The sequence below is a fragment of the Labeo rohita genome, chromosome 3 (genome assembly GCF_022985175.1).
Source record: "Labeo rohita strain BAU-BD-2019 chromosome 3, IGBB_LRoh.1.0, whole genome shotgun sequence".
NCBI lineage: Eukaryota > Metazoa > Chordata > Actinopteri > Cypriniformes > Cyprinidae > Labeo > Labeo rohita.
The window spans coordinates 15,918,342-15,932,153 of record NC_066871.1 but is presented as its reverse complement, the minus strand read 5'-3'; the positions used below and the strand labels follow the sequence as shown (position 1 = coordinate 15,932,153).

Sequence of the window (13,812 nt, the reverse complement as noted above, 5' to 3'; positions counted from 1 at the left end):
AACTGAATTAATTATTGTCATTGCTGATGAAGCTCTTCTATAACAACCAAATGAAACACAGACACACTTCAATGGCACAATGTAACTTATGAGAGGTAATCATTACAGTTTTGCATGAACTCCTCCTCCAGCTTGTCCTTTTTTTTTTTTTTTTTTTTTTGTACTTATGACTGTGAAAAACTGAAATTTCTACATAAATAAACATGTTAATAAAAAACAAAAATGTTCAATTTGGGGAATGATGAATAGCATAAATGGCCTAGATAAAGTAAGCAAAAGATAATTTGTATATGTGAAATCAATGAGAACATATGTCATAAATGTTAGTGACTAAGTAGTGAAAATGTGTGGATGCATGTGTGATGAGAGATGGTAGCATGCAGGGGTGTCTCTAGACCAGTGGTTTTCGATCCTTGTCCTGGGGACCCATTTCTCTGCACATTTTGTGTGTCTGTCTTATTTAACAAACCTGATTCAGTTAATCAGCTCGCTATATGAGAGAGATCCATGTACTCAACTGAGTGTGTCAGATAAGAGAGACATACAATAGTTCAAATAGTTGTATCTCGGCCAAATATTGTTCTATCATAGCAAACCATACATCAATGGGAAGTTTGGTGTTTGGAAAAATTGACCCTTATGACTGGTTTTGTGCTCCAAGGTCACAGATGTGCAGAGCGGTGGGTCCCCAGGACCAGGATTGAAAACCACTGCTCTAGACCCTTTTACTGTGGCAGGAGTCCCAGTTACTGATAAATCCTTATGTGTTAATGGACATTACCATATACCAGCCTGGTAATTTTTTTCTGATAATATTACAGTCAAAGCGTTATGTGTGACAATGTTTTTTTTTTCACCTGTTTAGAGTCAGTTACGCAAATTATTTTCAGCAGTTTCCCACACTGAAATAGTAACAGGATATTTTATAAATAGTAAAAAGAGCAGTGCATGGAGTGGATATTTACTTAATATGTATTGTAGGAAACACAACTTGTTTCCATCATTTATCAACAATGAATCAGGTCATTATTTTGTGCAGCTTGTAAACAACTCTGTACTTCAGGTAAGGGCTATTTATATAAGGGCTGGTTGGGTGCTAATGAAAGGCTAATGCCCTTGGTATTACATATATTTGATTGTGCAGAGCTGTGGTTTGTTTAGTCACTGTGAGTGTCTTGCACACTTATACACAGCTGATGCAACTGCTGCCAGCAGTAATAGAGCTGATGAGAAGATCATGGTTTGAAGTAAATGCAGCTTTTTTACTCTTACTGATCCACAAAGCAGATACTCCTCTTTTGTACAAAGAGCAAGTAGAGAATTTGCATACAGCTTTTCAGTTGTCCAAGATGTTGCAGTTTGTCATTTATAAACTAAAAAAAAGTAAACCCAATAGTGAGCTTTTAAAAAGTGCTTATGCATTAATACAATATTAATATTGTTTAAGAATGAGTTACAAACCATGTAAAAACAGTAATAACAGGAGTGAATTGATTATTGTTGTCATTGCTGATTAATGCTCCTCTACAAGAACCACAGTCAGTGAACACACTTATGACACAATGCAACTTATGGGACTTATACGTAACAGATTTGCATGAACTCCTCCTCCAATCTGTCATTACTTGTTTCTACCTGTGCACAGAAAAAAATGGTGAAAAACATATTGGGCTTTGATAAAAATCGAAAAAATGTGTTTGTATTTGTGAAATTTATGAGAACGTGTTGCATAAATGTTAAATAATGAAGTTTTTAATGTTTTTAAAGCATTATTTGATGGATGGATAGATTGATTGAGAAATATGTGATGAGAGATTGTAGTATGTATATCTGATTCATGTGTTCAGGTTTTTGTGCAGAGCTGTGGCTTGTTTAGTCACTGTGACTCTGTTGCACAGTAATACACAGCTGTGTCCTCAGTCTGGAAATTATTTCCCTGTAGAAACACTGTGCTTTTGGACGTGTCCTGTGTGAAACTGATCTTGTTTTTCACTGAGTCTTTAATGTTAGTGCCACCACCATCACAAAGATATCCGAGCCATTCCAGTGCTTTTCCAGCAGGTTGACGGATCCAGTTAATGCAATAGCTTGATACTGAAATCCTGCAGGAGATGGAGAATGATTCTTGAGGTTTCACAACCAGAGATGAAGGTTGAGTGAGCTCAACACAGAAAACACCACCTGAAAATAACAATAAACCAATGTGTTATTAATTCTTTTGTCTCAAAACAGTTATGAAGATTATTTCGAGTTTAAATAAAGCATCAGTGAAGCTCACAGGATGCAGCTGCTGTCAGCAGTAAAAGAGCTGATGAGAAGATCATGGTTTAAGATGATGTGAATTTCTCCTTCTGACCCCCAGACACACTTCACTTTAGTACATGAAGCAGATGAACATTTGCATATAGTCATGTTGTCCAAGATGTAAGAAATTCATGTTTTTGACATTTAATCTATTTTATTTGATATCTGGAATTGATTTCTAGAAAAAAGGGACAACATAAGTCTGTAAGCAAAAAAAAAAAAAAAAAAGAAAAAAAAAAAATTAAGGAAATGAGTGGACATGTCACTTTTCTCTAAGGTATAAAAATATTCTTAATATAAAGAAAAAACTTTTGATGTTTTGATACGAAGGCCTATTTAGAGATTCTTATTGGTCGTTCGTGATGCATGCAGATTTTTATTTTGTAGCCTTTTTAATCATTATAAACACTGCACTTTTATAGCAATTTGTAGCATAAAATTGAGAAACCTCTTTATACATCTGTTGTATAATCTAGACCTTATAATCTAATATTTATCAACACAAAATTATATAGTGAAAGCTAAATATATGCATATACCAAAAAGTTCAATAATACAATAGCCAGCTCTTTGTAATGAAACAACATGAGCACAACCAATGATTTTGATTAAACATATTCAACAAACAAATTAAGTGTAATACTTAGTGTTTAATGTATTAAATGCACATTGCCTGTTTTTCAATTAAATTACAAAGAAAAATAAAATATTAGGTACAATGTTATATTTAAGCTGACCTGTGTTTCCTACTAGGCCACAAATGGGCATAATCACAGTTGTGCTGACATTCGGGAAAAAATAACACGACTTCCAGTGTGATTTTACTTGTATACATCCAGTATCTGCAATATGCATGAATGATGAATAAGTTTTTGTGTCGCATTGACCCTGAACTCATTCACTGACTTTTTGCACAGTAATACACAGCAGTGTCTTAAGTCTTGAGGCTGTTCATCTAAAATTGTTTGCAGCAGTTTCTCAAACTGGAATAGTAACAGAATATTTTATAAAATAAAAAGAGTGCAGAATGAGGTCCACAGGTAAAGCTAATGTCTGAAGTCATCTCTGGACACTGTGAACCTGCCCTGAACTGACTGGGAATTTTCAGTCAAGAAAACAAACATTCAGTTAGTAACATTTGAAACGTCAAACATTAAGACTGCTCGACAAGAGCACCACCTCTTAGAAATGGAGCATAAATGAAGTCAACAGGAAAGTTAGTGGTTTTTGTATTGCTTTGACAATGAACTCATTCACTGTGACTCTCTTGCACAGTAATACACAGCAGTGTCTTCAGTCTTGAGGCTGTTCATCTGTAGGTACAGTTGACTGCTGGAATCAGCTCTGGACACTGTGAACCTGCCCTGAACTGACTGGGAATAGGAGATTGGAGAACTGGATGTGCCAATAGTTGCAACCCATTCCAGTCCTTTACCGGGTGCCTGTCTCACCACACCTGCCCAGGAGCTGCTGAATGTAAATCCAGAGGCAGTACAGACCAGACGAAAAGATTCACCTGGTCTTTTTACCACATCTTGAGATTGAGTGAATGTCTGACAACGAATATCTGTGGAAAAGAGATAGAAATATAATAAAATGAAAAATCATGGGTGAAAAGTGTAACTATATGCTTGGTAAAAGTTTTCATACAGTAATATATTAGTAGTAGTAGTATTTAGAAACAACAAACCGTTTAAAAATAGTAATATCAGGACTAAATTAATTATTGTTGCCATTGTTAACAATGCTCTTAGACAACACATACAGTCAGTGAACAGAAACACTTCAGTGGCACAACAGCTTATGAGAGATAAACATCACAGTTTTGCATGAACTCCTCCTCCAACCTGTCAATTCTTCTTTGTAAATGTGTATGAAAAACAGAAATGTGTACATAAATAAATTAACAATATAAGCAAAAATAAATAAAAAATAAATAAATAAATAAATAATAAAATTAACTGTGGAATATAAGCATAATGGGCCAAGATAAAGTAAGCAAAAAAACTGAATTGAAGATGTGACATTTGTGAGAATATAGTTCATTAATGTTAACTGATTATGACTGTTTAATATTTTCAAAGCAATTTCGGCTGAATGAAAAGTGTGGAAGGATTGCTAAATCCTTATGGGTTAATTGATATTCCCGTTTACCGACCTGACAATCATTTTCTTTGATAATATTTCAGTCAGAGCATTATGTGTGACAATCATGTGTGTTCAGCTGTTTAGAGTCAGTACTGGTGATGGCAGAATCGTGACTATTCACTCACATGCTGAGTCATTTGCAGCAGTTTCTCACACCAAAATGGTAATGGGATACTTTATATGAAATAAAACAACAAGAGTGCTGAATTTAGGTAGATATTTTCTGAACATCTATTAAGTGAAGTGGAGTGGAGAATTTGCATACAGCTTTTCAGTTGTACAAGATGTTGGAGTTTGTCATTCATTTGTTATATACAATAATTGCTTTGTAAAAAAAAGATTACATGTAACCCATATAAAACACATTTCATCTTGAAGCTACTCTAAAGCTTATTTGTGTTTGTTCAGACTTTCGAAATTGGACTGTCTGTTTCTCAGTCAAGAAACAAGCATTCAATCAGTGACATGTGAAACAGCAAATTTTAAAACTGCTTGACAAGAGCGCCACCTCTTGGAAATGGAGCAGAAATAAACTCAAAAGGAAAGGTGGTGGTTTTTGTATTGCTTTGACACTGAACTCATTCACTGTGACTCTCTCGCACAGTAATACACAGCAGTGTCTTCAGTCTTGAGGCTGTTCATCTGTAGGTACAGTTGACTGCTGGAATCATCTCTGGACACTGTGAACCTGCCCTGAACTGACTGGGAATAGTACTTTTCATTACTGGATGTGCCGATAGTTGATACCCATTCCAGTCCTTTACCGGGTGCCTGTCTCACCACACCTGCCCAGTAGCTGCTGAATGTAAATCCAGAGGCAGTACAGACCAGACGAAAAGATTCACCTGGTCTTTTTACCACATCTTGAGACTGAGTGAATGTCTGACAATGAACATCTGTGGAAGAAAAAAAAAATAAAAACTGAAAAATCTCAAAAAAAACTATATCAAATTTGAATATATATATAGGACAAATGTAAAACCATCTACTGTATATATAAAAGTAAAACATTAATACAATGTTAATATTATTTAGGAATGAGTTACAAACCATGTAAAAATAGTAATAACAGGAGTGAATTGATTATTGTTGTCATTGCTGATTAATGCTCCTCTACAAGAACCACAGTCAGTGAACACACTTATGACACAATGCAACTTATGGGAATTATACATAACAGTTTTGCATGAACTCCTCCTCCAATTTCTTTTTTATACCTGTACACAGAAAGGATACAAAAAATGTGAATGGTGAAAAACATTGGGCCTTGATAAAGTAATTAAAAACATATTTGCAAATATTTGTGAAATTAATGAGAACATGTTGCATAAATGTTAAATGATCATGTTTTTTTCTTTCTTTTTTAATGTTTTTTAAATCATTGGATGGATGGATGGATGGATGGATGGATATGATTAGGGATTGTATTATGTATATCTGATTCATGTGTTCAGGTTTTTGTACAGAGCTGTGGCTTGTTTAGTCATTGTGACTGTCTTGCACAGTAATACACAGCTGTGTCCTCAGTCTGAAAATTATTTCCCTGTAGAAACATTGTGTTTTTGGACGTGTCCTGAGTGAAACTGATCTTGTTTTTCACTTTAATTTCAGTCTTTAATGTTAGTGCCACCACCACTACAAAGATATCCGAGCCATTCCAGTGTTTTTCCAGCAGGTTGACGGATCCAGTGAATGCAATAGCTTAATTCTGAAATCCTGCAGGAGATGGAGAATGATTCTTGAGGTTTCACAACCAGAGATGGAGGTTGAGTGAGCTCAACACAGAAAACACCACCTGAAAACAACAATGAAAGAATTTGGTATTAACAATATCTCAAAGCTTCTGTCAACAGTTATGAAGCTTTTTTCATTGCTTTAGAGTTTAAATAAAGCATCAGTGAAGCTCACAGGATGCAGCTGCTGCCAGCAGTAATAGAGCTGATGAGAAGATCATGGTTTGGTGCTGAAGTAAATTAAATTTTACCTGTAAAATGTAACAGGTCAATGTACTATAAAAACATCCTGTAAGTTTCAGAACTCAAAACTTTCTCATTAATCTAAAAACAGCTTTTATTGAAACCAAGCTGCCAAACAACTTGTTTTGGAATTTGTTACATTATGATGTCATAATGCAATAAAAGCCCGCCTCTGCAGAAGAAGATCAGCTCCTACTTCTGCATTATTCCCTCTTTAAACCACTCCCACTGAGTAGTGCATGTAATAGGAGAGGAAATGCAACCTTACTCCATCCAACAAAAACATAGCGATGCCTCAGAGGATTACAAGATGCTGTGTATTGTAAGTTGTGAAGAAAAAAATGAGTGTTTATTTTCACTAAGTGCAAATAGCCCACCATATTGGAAGAGGCTATTTATATTAGCTCCATCCCTCAATGTCTTGTTGGCATAGAACAACATTACAAAAGATGCACAATATACATCAAGGCTCAGTGGTGTAGGGTGTAAAGCATATGGTGGTGAATCTGCTTCGAATCTACCCTATATGCCGAACTCATTATTCTCTCTTTTCTCATCACATATGAGATCAAAAGGACATTTATCTTCAATAAAAATGAAGGAAATATAATTAAAAATGGAAATAAAGTGCTTTGTGGGTATTTAATAACAAAGTGTTTAATGTGTAGGGTTATGGGTAGGTGTAGGGAGGGCTTCACTGTCTCAAAATAAGGCAGCATCCATTTAGTAATTTTAAGGAATGTAATGAACATGTTATTTTGCATACTGTTTTATAATGTACTACAATAATAAGGTGCAAATATCTGCCTTTTTTGCACTGAGTATGGATGAAACAACCTATTTGCAGTCTGTTTGAATGAGTCAAAAGTTCAAGCTGACACTGATTAATTCAGAAACAAATCCCCACTGTGTGTTGTTCAAAGATGCAGGGATTGGTGATATAAAAACAGACAAAGTAACTTGCAGTATGCCATTGAAGAGTAAGTAACTTAACACTGTGTTTACTGAGCTGTTGCTTAAAAGTAAAATCACACTCACAATAGTGCTGTTGGTCTGAATATCAGCACGTCATTGTGCAGCAAATAATCATACCAAACAACTGCTTGATTGTGAGGTACTGCTTAAATTAGTCACATTATTAGAGCAATAATTTATCATTTCTATCATTCTATCATTTATCATCTATCATTTATTTAAATAGTAATTTACAATTACAGTCTGCATACATTCATTAGATATTCTTCAGGCAGAAAAAAAAAAAAAATAAAGCTGTTTGCAGAATGTTGTGAACCTGCACATAGCCTACCTTGCAATTACATTTCACTTTTTTTTTTTTTTTTTCATGATTTGGTAGACCTATGCTGGTTCCCACAGTGGAAAACCCATCACAGAAACAGGTCAGTTTGTGGAATAAACCTTGTGTTTCAATGCTTAATTGAAACATCTAATCTAATATATAGTCCATGTCCTACTTTTGTATGGTTTTGTGGCTGCAGTCAATAAAAGGACAGCAAGCTTTTGTCACACGAGTAAATAGTTCACACAGTTTTCACACCGCAAATGGAGAGTTAATGGAAACTGACAGCACACATTTAGGACAATATAAGAGAACAGAAACATGCAGTAACACACACAACAGAAGCAGCCACAAATTAATAACTCCTTGGTGATTCATTTTTGTCAACATAATGGAACATCAGAACATACATGAGATTCCCTCTCAGGATTCTGCCAGAGAAACTGTGGCAGTTGAAATGAACAATTTTTCTGAGTCATATAATGGAGGGTTCCACCTAAAGTCGTCTATGTGAGGGTAAAATTGAAAGGAAAAGACCACATGTGCTGCTCTGTGTTCAACATCATGTTTTGCAACTGCTTGTTTCTGGGTTTTGCTGCACTGATATGTTCGTTAAAGGTAAGTGAGATAAAAGCATGTTTCTTTCAACATGTTAGTCTATGCTCAAATTCACTCAGTTTTCCTCTATTGTTTTAAAGGCGAGAAGCAAGATGAATGATGGAGACATGGTGAAGGCTCAGCAGTACAGTCAATATGCATGTTGGGCAAACACAGTGGCTGTGATTGTGACCAGTGTGGCTTTAACTGTGTTCACTATAGTCATGTGTCTTCGATAATTTATCTGGGATTTCTTGAGCAAGTTCCTCTGACACTTCTTTTCCCTCTTTTGAACTGTCTTTTGACTTTGAAAGGTCAAAATCAAAATCACCAAATAATGGTCGAAGATACAGCTCTTATGCATCTGAAAACAACAATAAAAGAAGCTCTCAAAGACCCTCACACAGTGGAGGAAGATGGAAAGGGTGAGGACAAAAATACAAATGATACTGTGAGATGCAAATGACCATATTCAGTTTTATTGAAATGTCATAATAATGTCATATGTTTAGTCTGATTAGCAGTATTTGGATTAGACACCTTTTCTAAAATTGCAATCATCAGGGTCACATAAACTGCTTCTGATATCACTTGCTAAGAAGACATAAGGATATAACAATTTCTTGATTGTATTGTCTTCTATTTATGTTTAAATAAGCTTTAACAGAATGTATTTTGGTGGTTTCTATATGCTTTATAGTTCTAGAATTTAAATAAGTCTTATGAAACTATACATGCATTTTCACTTTATTTTTTAGAGGCAATAACGAAACGCAGGTGTTTCCTGAGGGTCACACATCAGTAAAATTTTTTAATTTTATTTATTTTTTTTTTTTTTTTTTGCAGACACTTCCTTGCCTCCAAATGTCTGTTGCTTCAATAATAATACTTACTATTATTTAAATGTTTTAATGTTTTTATTATTCCTTGCTAATGAACTGCTTTGGTAAGACATAGAATGAGAATGAGAACAAATTTAATACAAAGTAATCATGACCTTATCAGCAATTATGTCTATACTGTGGTATCCATTATGTCTAATGCCTGAAGCCTTTTAGTCTGAGGTACAATGCCTTTTTGTCAGATGTCTGAGGTCTGAGGATGTCCTAAATTGAGCAAAACATGCACTTTTAACACAAAACACTTCCAAAAAAGTGGGGTTTTGGACAATAACACAAACATGTTTTAATGAACAGTTTAATACATGAAAAACTTACATTTTCTACCAAAATAGTTTGGAAACAGCTTTATAGCTCTGCATAATCTGGGCCTAAATTCATTGTATTCCAAACTTTATTGGCAATCAATTGTTGAAGCTATTAAGGTGTGCTGAGCAAAAAATCTTGATCTGGGCCAAGTTTAAACCAGTAACCGGGCATCACAGCTGGCAAAGGGGCATGTCTGACTCTGACATGCATACATATTGCCATTATTATCAAAATGAAAATTATTATTGCTGGTCTTCAATGATAATGTCAAATCACTTTAATGTATTTGCACCAAAAAATGATAAGGATTTATGCTGATATCGTCCAAAACCACACTTTGCCAGGGGTGTTTCCAAACAGTGTACGTCAACATAATGAGTTTGTGGGTGGCAAATGGAGAAGACAGAGATATAAATGAAGTTTAAATATATCCAAATTTTAATTCAACTAGCAGATTTTAAAGGTTAGCAAAGAGAAGCAATAGTTTTGCCTCATAATATAGGCCTGTAATAATATTTTAGAACCAGAAAGAATAATTCTTTCTAGTTCTAAAATATTATTATAGGCCAACACTAAAGATGAAGAGATCATGGTTTGTTTCACAGCACAGTTTGAATGAACTGAAGTGATTCTTCACTCCCTCTAGTGATCAGATGAATGTATAAACTGACTCATGTCTGCTGTTTAAATATGCAACAGGACATTTACAAAAACATAATCCTGTTCATGAAATCCACATGCATCACACTGTCCTGAACATTATTTTAAACAAGGCTTTTAGTTTTGAATTTAATGAAGTTGTTATTTACATGGATAGAGTCTATGAACAGAAAATTATTTTTATTCCTTCTAAAAAAAAAATGTTTTGACAACCTTAAAATAAAAATGTCAATAAAAAATGACAACTTGGAAGTCTTTGCTTTTTGTAAATGAGCCATTAAAATCATATATTCTTTTTGTTTCTTATTGACACCTATTTCACAAAAACAAAAAAAAAAAAAAAAGTCTTTATTTTTTACAATGAGTGCACAAACAATTTACAGATCCCACAGCAGCACTACAGAAATATGTTATTAATTTATGTTTGTGTACTTACTGACCTTTCTTCCTTTTTGAATGAATTCACTTAAATGAAATGTAAACAGCTGCACATATTACATTGATCAAAGTTGTTAATTTACAGTTATTTAAAAAAAAATTCAAGACACAAATAAAAATTATTAATTTTTACAAACATTTTTACAAAAATTTCTAAACTGGACTGTCTGTTCCCTGAGAAGGGAAAGAGACACTGTGTCCTCTAGAGGTCACTATGGGGAACATCTCCATCGTGACCCGTGTCTGAAGCTTAGATACAAAAACTACACGGTACTGTAGTTGCCCCAAAGACATCCAGGTGGCTGTCAGTGACTTAATTCCTTCGGCCAAAGGCCTGAGCTGCATACCCAAGAACTTACCTATAAGTGCAGGACTAAAGATGCCTGACTGTAGAGCAGAGCTCAGGCTTGGAATCAGAAAAGACATTCCTTTAAGGGATATGTCTATAGTCTAGGACAGTAGCCTAGACCTCGGCTTGTCAACAGGGGGTTTGCTCTGCATGACCTCGCTCGAGGAGCTGGTCGGGCAGGTCATCAGCACCCCGTTCAGAGGTATAGATAAGATACATAAGCCGAGTGGTGGCCCAAGGTTCCGGGGCCGAACATCTCAAGAAAGGGTTTTAGAAAGAAGGAGGAATCTTAGTTGCTCAACAGGGAACAGCAAGCTCACAAGAGACCCTCATACTTTGAGAGGAGCGAAAGAAGGCTGGTTTAACATCATCCCACCAGGGGCTACCAGCTGAAATAGCCAGAGCCATATGGAGCGAAGGCCCTTCTCTCGATATAGAGAGGTACCTATGAGCTCCAACAGAAGTGGCATGCTCACAGAAGACCCTCAGTGAGGGGAGCATTGCCAAACTCATACATGTCAGGAGAGACATCACAGGGGCAGAGAAAGAGGCCTAAAGACCTAGGGTGCTGTCTATGGAGCTTCCAGGAGACCAAGGCCTATAAAGCCCTAATGGGTCAGTGCAGCCTCTGCTGTGGAAGAGAAAGAAAAATAATAAACGGAAAAGTCAGCAAATATTACTACAAAAAGTAAACCAAATAAGTAGCTTGCTAAAAATACATATGCATTAATACAATATTAATATTATTAGGAATGGGTTACAGACCATGTAAAAATTATTGTTGTCATTGCTGATTAATGCTCCTCTACAAGAACCACAGTCAGTGAACACACTTATGGCACAATGCAACTTATGGGAATTATACATAACAGTTTTGCATGAACTCCTCCAGTCTGTCATTTCTTGTTTCTACTGATGCACAGATAAAAATGGATACAAAAATGAGTAAATGTGAGTTTTTTTTTTTTTTTTTTTTTTTTTTTTTTTTCATGATTTGGTAGACCTATGTTGGTATATGTATATGTAATCACGTCCATGTACTTACCAGTCCTACTTTTGTATGGTTTTGTGGCTGCAGTCAATAAAAGGACAGCAAGCTTTTGTCACACAATTAAATAGTTCACACAGTTTTCACACCGCAAAGGGCGAGTTAATGGAAGCTGATACCACATTTAGGACAATATAAGAGAACAGAAACATGCAGTAACACACACAACAGAAGCAGTCGCAAATTAATGACTTCTTGTTGATTCGTTTTTGTGAACATAATGGAACATCAGAACATATATGAGATTCCCTCTCAGGATTCTGCCAGAGAAACTGTGGCAGTTGAAATTAACAATTTTTCTGAGTCAGATAATGGATTTTTACCTGAAGTCGTCTATGTGAGGGTAAAATATGATGGAAAAGACTACATGTGCTGCTCAGTGTTCAACATCATGTTTTGCAACTGCTTGTTTCTAGGTTTTGCTGCATTGATATGTTCACTAAAGGTAAGTGAGATAACAGCATGTTTCTTTCTAGATCAACATGTTAGTCTATGCTCAAATTTACTCAGTTTACCAAATTTTTCCTTTATTGTTTTAAAGGCGAGAAGCAAGATGAATGAGGGAGACATAGTGAAGGCTCAGAAGTACAGTCGACGTGCATGTAGAACAAACACAGTGGCCGTGATTGTGACCAGTGCAGCTCTAACTGTGTTCTGGTCATTTATTTTGGTGGAGTCTTTAATGATGGTGTTATCTTCCATAATTCACCTGGGGCTTCCTCAGCAAGTTCCTCTGACAGTTCTTTTCCCTCTTTTGAACTGTCTTTTGAAGGGTCAAATTCAAAATCACCAAATAATGGTCGAAGATACAACTCTTATCCATCTGGAAGCAACAATAATAGAAGCCCTCCAAGAACCTCATACAATGGAGGAAGATGGAGAGGGTGAGGACAAAAATACAAATGATACTGTGAGATGCATATGACCATCTCAGTTTTATTGAAATGTCATAATAATGTCATAAATTTAGTCTGATTAGCAGTATTTGGATTAGAAAACTTTTCTAAATTTATATTACTATGTTACAGTCATCAAGGTCAGGTAATTTGCTTCTGATATCACTTGCTAAGAAGACATAAGGATATAAAAATGTCTTGATTGTATTGTCTTCTATTTATGTTTGAGCATGTTACTAGCTTTAACATAATGTATTTTGGTGGTTTCTTTGGTATTTTTTTGTATTTTGGTGGTTTTGTACTTACAGAATTTAAATAACTCTTATGAAACTATACATGCATTTTCATTTATTTTTTAAAGGCAATAACGAAAAGCAGGTGTTTCCTGAGGGTTACACATCAGTAAATATGTCTTCTTCTTCTTTATTATTTTTATTTTTTTTTTTTTTTTTTTTGTCAACACTTCCTTATCTACACATATGTCTGTGGCTTCAATAATAGTACTTACTATTATGTGCATTTTTGAATGTTTTTATTAGTCTTGCAAATAACTTGCTTTGTTAAGACATAGAATGAGAATGAAAATGGATCAACAAATAAACAATTTAATCATGACCTTATCAGCAATTATGTCTATTCTGTTGTATCCATTGTATCTATTCAGTGGTATCCACTTTTTGTTTTGACCAAAATCATATCATATCTGAGGCCGTTTTACCCAATGCTTTATTGTACAAGACCTGACACTTGACATTGTTTTTTCTGAAAGGATTTCAGTCTGAGGCACAATACTGATTAGTCCGATGGCTGAAGCCTTTTAGTCTGAGGTACAATGCCTTTTTGTGATATAACTGACATCTGAGGATGTCCTAAATTGTGCAAATGTGCCAA

At 35.1% G+C, this 13,812-nt stretch overlaps 1 protein-coding gene and 1 gene segment (V, D, J or C); one reads left to right on the top strand and one right to left on the bottom strand.

The window, feature by feature from the left end:
* Positions 1-1,863: 1,863 nt before the first annotated feature.
* Positions 1,864-6,409, bottom strand: LOC127159894 (Ig heavy chain V region MOPC 141-like). The segment is given in 2 exon segments: positions 1,864-2,181; positions 6,361-6,409. Coding segments are annotated over 2 exon segments (351 nt in total).
* Positions 6,410-7,899: 1,490 nt separating this feature from the next.
* On the top strand, positions 7,900-13,317 carry LOC127159719 (uncharacterized). Of its 2 annotated transcripts, XM_051102489.1 has the most exons (3): positions 7,900-8,314; positions 12,442-12,470; positions 12,567-13,317. In XM_051102489.1, the coding sequence occupies exons 1-3, from the start codon at positions 8,266-8,268 to the stop codon at positions 12,948-12,950; spliced, it is 462 nt and encodes a 153-aa protein (XP_050958446.1). In that variant the 5' UTR covers positions 7,900-8,265; the 3' UTR covers positions 12,951-13,317. The 2 variants fall into 2 exon arrangements, with proteins under 2 accessions (XP_050958446.1, XP_050958442.1); XM_051102485.1 differs by lacking the exon at positions 7,900-8,314 and having other exon boundaries at positions 12,015-12,470.
* Positions 13,318-13,812: the final 495 nt, after the last annotated feature.

Bases quoted from the DNA above. Each gene is read 5' to 3' on its own strand.
- LOC127159719 (XM_051102485.1), top strand. From the start codon at position 12,246: ATGGAACATCAGAACATATATGAGATTCCCTCTCAGGATTCTGCCAGA. The intron at 12,471-12,566 runs GTAAGTGAGATA...ATTGTTTTAAAG, and splicing joins CATTGATATGTTCACTAAAG to GCGAGAAGCAAGATGAATGA.